Source organism: Solanum verrucosum, unplaced genomic scaffold, assembly GCF_900185275.1.
Source record: "Solanum verrucosum unplaced genomic scaffold, falcon-dt-bn FXZP01000261.1, whole genome shotgun sequence".
In the NCBI taxonomy this organism is placed as follows: Eukaryota; Viridiplantae; Streptophyta; class Magnoliopsida; order Solanales; family Solanaceae; genus Solanum; species Solanum verrucosum.
Genome location: NW_026019969.1, coordinates 14,196,421 through 14,204,621, shown reverse-complemented (window position 1 = coordinate 14,204,621; position 8,201 = coordinate 14,196,421). Strand labels below are relative to the sequence as shown.

Here is an 8,201-nt window from a genome sequence, read left to right as displayed (position 1 = left end):
GAGTAGTGTGCTACATGGAAATTCATACTAAAGGGAAGTCGTCAAACCTAAAGAAATTCAAAGCAGCAATACCAAAATAACTTTTTGAAAGCTTCTAAGCCTAGAAAACACAATCTCCTTATTTACTCCCATCCATTTCAATGCTTGAATTTTCTGCCTTCCATATTACTTCATAGACTGAGTCAATCTTCCAACAACAAAAAGGTTGAAAAACTGAAAATTTGGAGCCATGCCTTCTATTTATACAGTCTCAAACACGTTAATTGAGCAGACAGCTATGGGTTCCTTGAAATGGCTGATCATTCTAATATTCCAATTTTACTACCTTTTCTACCTCACCATAGCACAGCCTGATTTCACTTTTCAATCGCCCTGTGAAAGTAATGTGACAGAGTACCCTCCAAATGGTACATACCACACAAACCTTAACACAATTCTCTCCTCTCTTTCGCGCAACATAGACAGTGATGGCTTCTATAATGCTACCATAGGCCAAGATCAGGACAGGGTTAGTGCCATCGCGCAATGTAGAGCAGATGTTGAATTACAAACATGCCGCGACTGTATAAATAATGCTACTCGCTTGATTTTAGAGAAATGTCCTTCCAAGAAATCAGCCTTTGGCATTTATAATCTGTGTCTGATAAGATATTCTAATGAGTCTTTCATAGGCACCATGTCAACCGACCCGCGATTTATTTATTATGTCCTCGGGAATTTCTCGGACCCCCAATTGTTTTTTAACCAATATCTGACACCCGTGTTGACAAGCTTACGAACTCGAGCTTCAGCGGGTGGAAAACGCAAGTTTGCTGCTAATGTTTTTAGTGCCCCTAATTTTCAGACTATACATGCACTTGTACAGTGCACATCCGATTTATCAGCTCAAGGTTGCTACAATTGTTTAAGCGCTGTCTATTCAAGTTTGACTGACTGTGAATGTTATGCAAAGAGGGGAAACTACCATTTGATGCCCAGCTGCATTGTTCGGTATGAACCTTACTCATTCTTCAATGAATCATTACTGACTGAAGGTCCGCCACCCTTATTGTCACCACCGCAGCCAGCCTTATTGCCACCACCACCACCACCAGGTATTTGAAATCTTTGTGGACACATTGTTTGGATAGTTGTTATGTATTATTTCATAATGTATCCTATTATAATGCATTGTGTTGTATTGTATCGTAATGTATTGTTTTAATGAATACAATGTTTAGATAGATCGCATTGTTTCCAATCGTTGCATAATGCCACACATTCATAATTTGAATGATAACCTACAAAAAAAAGTAGGAAACAAGATAGAGCTACTATGAAAAAGTAGGATAAAAGATAAAATATAATTATTTAATCATCATCATATATCATATCATATATCATATTCTCCTTATTTAGAAATGAGACTTTGTTGGGACGAACACCGCACAACAAACTTGTACAAAATGCATTCCAAATAGTACTATAAAATTAATTATGGCACATTAACAAAAATAGACACGCCTATTATACGTGTCCTTTCTATCCATACAACAACCCACGTGTACCTTCCTTTTCCCAATTTATAATTACTTTTCTTCTTTTCTCCCTCAGTTTCTCCCTGTCTGTATCTTGTAATCTTCTTCTTTTTCTACTCTTCATTCTTCCCTTTTATTCTCTCTTTGTTTTATTCTTTTTTAATTCTCTACATTAATGAAATAAATATAACTCCTAAAGAAATTTATTTCACTTTAACCTAATTTTTCAAGTCGGGTTTCTAAGAATTCATTCAATCATCATATATTTTGTAGATGACTTAAGGGATTGAAAGTTCTACAAATGCACATAAATTATTTTGGAGTTCACATATTGTGAGCTAAGGAATGAGTGGGCTGCAATGAAATTGCAATTGATCTTACATTTTTGCCTAATTATATTTTTGGGATTTATTTAACTCGTGATTTTGTTTCTTATTTGCCTCAATTCTGATGAATTCTTCTTTCTTCATTGCTTAATTAATGCATGCAGGTATTGCTAATGGAATTTGATGGACATTTGTATCAGCTTTCGGTTCGTTTGGATACTTGGATTTTCTACATACATATTTGTATGTGTTTGATTTACGGGTTCTTTCCACTTTCAATTTTTTTCGTCGAAGTTTATACATATGTTTAATTTTATAATCGAATTTCCCCATGTATCTTCAAGCTAAGCAAGTAAAGAAGAAGCCTGGATATATGTGGAACATTTCAAATTTCGAGATTCAAATAAGTTTTATCATCAACTTCATGATTATTTTTGTGGTACTTTATTTACAGTCTTCGTGGAACAGAGAACTAAATCCTAATTCAGAACATTTATATCTGCTTATTATAAACATGTTACTGTATCACGACACTATTAATTATTAAAATGAGAGCTTGCAAAACTGATTTAGACCAAAGAGAGCTACTTCATTTTTATTTGTTTTAGCGACCTGGTGCAAATTAGAACAATATTGAGCATTATAACATTTTTTATTTTACCTTTTTAGAAGTGGGAGTTGTGCTAGGACGAACACAACACTAAAAATTGGTACCTTACTCCTTATTAGAAGTGACACTTTAGAGAACGAACACGGCACTACCAAGTTGTAACAAAGCATTTCAAATTGTACTGTAAAATTAATTGTGACTCATAATTGTACACGTGTCTTTCTACATAGACAACAACCCACATGAATAATTATTTTTCTGACCTTTTTTTCTCAGTTTCTCTCTCTATATATTTGTTTTTTTTTCTTTTTTTCTACTTTCCATTCTCCCCTTTTACTCTCTTTAGTTTATCTTTGATCTTAAATTTTTCATAGATTTTTAAAATATTTTAAATTATTAATTATTATGAATTATAATATTCTAATTTTTATGTAGTTTACAAATATATAAATTTCATTTTTAAAAATTTCAAGATACCATATGCAAATTTACGGTCAAACTTAAACTATTTGATTCTCGAGAAATAAAAAGTGTCACATAAAATGGGACTGACGAAGGATAACTCTCAATTAAATTTATTTCACTTTTTATTTTCCATTTTTAACATAATTTTTCAAGTTGAATTTCTAGGAATTCTATTGTAGACCCATTTAAATTTTACCTTTTTGTTTTAAACTAGAGAACTTGGCCGAACTTCGTGCGATCATTAAAAGTTAAATATTTTTGATTAATTTTATATTTACTCTGTTGTTTAATCGTAATATTATTGTTTGTTTTAATAATATGAAGATTGTGAAAAAAAATAAAGATTGACAAATTTTACATATGAGGAAGAATATATTTTTTAATAACAAATAAGTTATAATATATTTGCTAATAACAAATTCTTCCATTGCATGAAGTTGATCCTTTAATATATAATAAATATTCCGGTGTACCATTCTCCTTAAATGTCTAAGAAATATCTCGTAATGTGAAATAACACTGTAATACTCCATTTGTCCCTAATTACTTGTTCACTTTTAAATTGACACATTTATTAAGAAAACAATTAATGATATGGTGAGTTTATCATTTTAGCCCTATTAATTATGAAGTAGATGAAAAGTTCTGCAATTTTCAAAGTAATTAGTCATTTAATTGAGGGTATAATAGGTAAAAAAAAATGTTCTTTCTTGATTTATCAAAATGGACAAGTAATTAGGGACAACTATAAAAGGAAAAGTGAACAAATAATTAGGGACAGAGGGAGTACTAAACAAATGCATCAGCAAATGAAATTTATATTAAAAATATATTGAATAATGACGTAATGATACCTTAATAGAATTTCCTATCCATTTAAAAAAAAAAAAAACTTCACCCTTTCAATTTCGTTATATCTTCTTATTTAGTAGAAGAATCATCATCTATTATATTCTACTCCACTTTAATTTGTACCATTAGAGTTTTAAGAATAAACATTAAATTTTAAATCGAAATAAAAAATCATTGAATTATGACAGAAAAAATAATAAAGTATATGAAAATTGAAATAAGGTGCAAGAAAAGCCTTTTCACGATAATTTTTTGAAATATATTGATAACAATTAAAATGGAGCTGTTATTTTATCTTTAAAATTAAGTTTGATTGAATTGAATTAGTAGAATGAGAAAAAATATTAAACTAATAATTTTTTAATGTTATTAAATGCATTTTCTTTTTAATTGAGTAATAGATTAAAAGTTTCGAATTAGGATATTAAATTAATATCTTACTCTCTCCTTAATTATTATGGTATTGAAAACATTTATTTTCCTTAAATGGTGATTCATTTTCCATTTACAGTTATATCCAATTAATTTCTAATGTATTGAATGTGGTTATGGGATATTCAAATAATATCTTTATCTTTCCTTAATTATAATAAAATTATAATTTAACATATATTTTTCTGAAATGATAATTTTGTTTTAATTCCTAGAACATATTGTTTACTCTATTGAATGTAATTATAATAAAACATATTGTATTTAGTATGACAAAAGAACTCAAAAAATTGAGAAATTAGATAAATAGTAATCTTAGCTTCTAAGAAATGTCACATCATCATTTACATATCCAACTTTATATATATAAAAAATTAAATTTTTAACATAAAATTTCCAATCTTTTAAATTAAAAATAAATGCTAAAAATAAAAATAAAAATCAAGGCAATAATTATTTTAAAGAAAAATATAACCAAAATTGTCAGAAAAAATTGATAAGAATAAATAAGTATCTATTACTAAGAATTGTGTCACTACATTTTCTATTTTAACTTTATTGTTACATATGGATAGAAACTTTTAGAAGAAGAAATGATCCAAAAATTTAAAAATAATGATTCCTTAAGTGGTGATTCCTTTTCCATTTACAGCTTTTCAATTAATTTTTAATGTATTAAATATAGTTATGGATATTGGAATAATATTTTTATCTTTCCTTAATCATAATAAATTATATTTTAACCTTTGTGTTTTGTAAAATGATAATTTTCTTTTCATTCGTACAACATATTGATTAATATATTGAATGTAATTACAATAAAACATGTTGTATTTAGTATGACAAAAGAATTCAATTTTTTTAGAAATTAAATAAATAGTAATCCTAACTTCTAAGAAATGTCACAAATATATATATATATATATATATATATATATATATATATATTTCTACGAAAATGATATAAATTACATTAATGATGAAATGAAAATTAAGGAAAGAAGTAAAAGAAATTAATAATAATATTGATGATGATAGGAGTTAAATAAATCATTTTTTATATTTTATAAATTTTCAATATAAATTTTTCAGTATTTTAAAATTAGAAAATGCTAAAAAAATAAAACTAAAACTAAAAATCGAGGCAACAATTATTTTAAGGAAAAAATAACAAAAAATGTCAGAAATATTGATAAGAATAAATAAGTATCTATTACTAAGAAGGTGTCACCCCACATTTTCTATTTTAGCTTTATTATTCCATATAGATAGAAACTTTAAGATGAAGAATGATCCAAAAAATTTAAAAATAACAAATCAATTATGTAAAAATACATGTGTAATTCTTATAAAGTTATAATAACTAATTTCTTCAAATAAATAATTAAAAGAAAGAAAAAAAAGTTATTAAGAAAATAATATAAATAACACTAATTATGAGATTAATAGCATTGATGAGGAAAGGAACTAAATATGATCATCTTTTTAAATTCTTTTTTTAAGAAAATATATATAAACTTTAATAAAGATAAATAAGAAAAAAAACTTTAATTAAAGACACAAAAAATCAAGACAAAATAAAAGAAGAAAGAAATTAGAAGAATAATGAGGTTGAAAGAAATAATATCTAATTTTCTCCCTTTTCAAATCACAAAATAAAATTTTGCTTGTTCTCCTCCTAATTTGATACGAATTTCATAAATAGAATGATTTTTTTTCCAAATAATTTTTCTTACCCTTTGAAACACTAATCAACTTTCTTATAAATTTCTCAACCACAATGAATTTTCTCTCCTTGTAGGAGGAATAAACATTTTTCAAAAACTCTTTTATTTTGAAGAGAAACTTTTGTTACATGATCTATTTCTTTACATCAATTTCTTCACAAGAATCATGAGATATTCTCTCTTTCTCTTTTGTTAAAAAAGTCACATAACCTAGAAATTTGATGGACATCTTAGCGACAAAAGTTGATACCATATATTCATCATCATCGTCAAAAGAAGAAGAGCTAAAGTGAAGAAATTTGTTCTTATTTGTTACAAATGCTCAACTATTTTATTTTATTTTATAGGCTAAATAATTATAAATAGTTATGAAAAATGAATAGTTTTTATCTTTTCATCTTCCATTTCCATTTACTTAAATCTATATTAGTGTAATGGATGTTATAAAGGGAATAATTAATTGGGTATGACATAAAGTTTTTTTTAAAATACAAATAAAAAATACAAAACAAAGATAAAATGTCAAAAAGAGGAGAAAAAGATGAATAGAAATGCCGGCCATAAAAGGTGTCACATCAGATTGTCTATATTCAACTTTATATATATATATATATATATAGGTTCATGCCCTTAGATGTTATTTTATTACTTTAGCTGGTATTGACATTTTTGTAAATTTGATATCTACTTTGGAACGTTTTATAATGTGGCATAGGCTGACAATTGAGATCATAAATTTAAAAATAATAAAATTTAATTTATTATAATACTAATATCAATATCATAAAGATATATATATATATATATATATATATATATATATCATTTAAAAAATATATAAAAAGTATTATAAATTGTAATAATTAACCGCTTTATTTTTTTAAAATCATATAACTAATTTGATTTACACTCCAAAATTCATAGGTGTCACATAATTTAGACATTAATATTTTATTACTTAATATATGTAGTTATATCAATGACACATAAATTGAAATAAAAAAATTACATATTTTATTTGAAAATGACGTAATAGTACTATAAGGTATAATAATTAACAACTTAACATATTTTAAAATTTTAGTTGACTCTCCAAATTCCATATGTGTCATGTAATTGAGACAGAGATAAACATATATTGGTTTAAAATAAATAAAAATACTACAAATTAAAATAATTAACAACTTAAAATTTATATAAAAAATCCTTTAAAAAAATTTAGTTGGCTCTCCAAATTCAATCGGTATTACAATAATTAAAACATAGAAATTAACATAGATTGGACTCGTGCTGACAGTTATGTTTTCATTTTTTTAATTTTTTCTTTTATACTTTATATAAATAAAATTTTTATGTAAAAAGTATTATAAATCATAATAATTAATAGCTTAAAATATTTGAAAACATATAAAAAGTTTTTGTTAACTTTCAAAATTTCATCTATACCACATAAATTGGGAGAAATATAGATATATATAGATATTTTAAGTTGCTAATTATTGTGAGTTATAGTACGTTTTATATAATTTTCATATATATTACTCGCTTTGTCCTAATTTATGTGATACAAATGAAATTTCAAAAAGTCAATGAATTTTTTATAAGTTTTTTTTATATTAACTTGTTAATTATTGTGATTTATAATATATTTACGTAAACATACTCTAAATAAAAATAATTAGCATCTTAAAATATATAAAAACATACTAAAAATTTGATTAACTTCAAATTTCATATGTACCACATAAATTGATACAGAAACAGTAACATATATTGGGCCCCGTGCTGGCACGGGTCCCATATCTAGTATTACTATAAGTGGGAACAAAAAAAGTTAAAAGTTGAATTATAATTTTACCCCTATTATAAATTAAAATATTATAAAACATTTAATTATTTAATTTAAATATTAAATTGTATCATTTTTATTAATATGTTAATGACTTTTGCACTTTCTTAATATGTTAATGACTTTTGCACTTCCTTAGATTAATTCCTAATTAAAATATCTAATACATATTTATCATCTATAATCTATATGTATATAATAATAAATTAATAATAATAACAATAATAATAATCCAAAAATCTCTTCATAAAATGTATAATTAATTAAATATTAAATTATTAAATAATAAACTGACCGTAGTATACTAATTAATACTAATGATATTATCATCATATGAAAACACAATGTTGTCATTGTAATTACTACCGGTTTAAAACTAAAAGAAGAGGAAGGATTGATATTAATTTATTCATTAATTCATGC

The 8,201-nt window shown here is 25.1% G+C and overlaps 1 protein-coding gene across 1 annotated transcript; it reads left to right on the top strand.

The window, feature by feature from the left end:
* Nucleotides 1-229: 229 nt before the first annotated feature.
* On the top strand, nucleotides 230-1,102 carry LOC125815097 (putative cysteine-rich receptor-like protein kinase 9). Its single transcript, XM_049494487.1, has one exon. It carries the CDS (start codon nucleotides 230-232, stop codon nucleotides 1,100-1,102), a length of 873 nt encoding a protein of 290 aa, XP_049350444.1.
* The last annotated feature ends 7,099 nt before the right edge of the window (nucleotides 1,103-8,201 follow it).

Excerpts from the sequence above, each read along its gene's own strand:
- LOC125815097 (XM_049494487.1), top strand. The coding sequence starts at position 230 with ATGCCTTCTATTTATACAGTCTCAAACACGTTAATTGAGCAGACAGCT.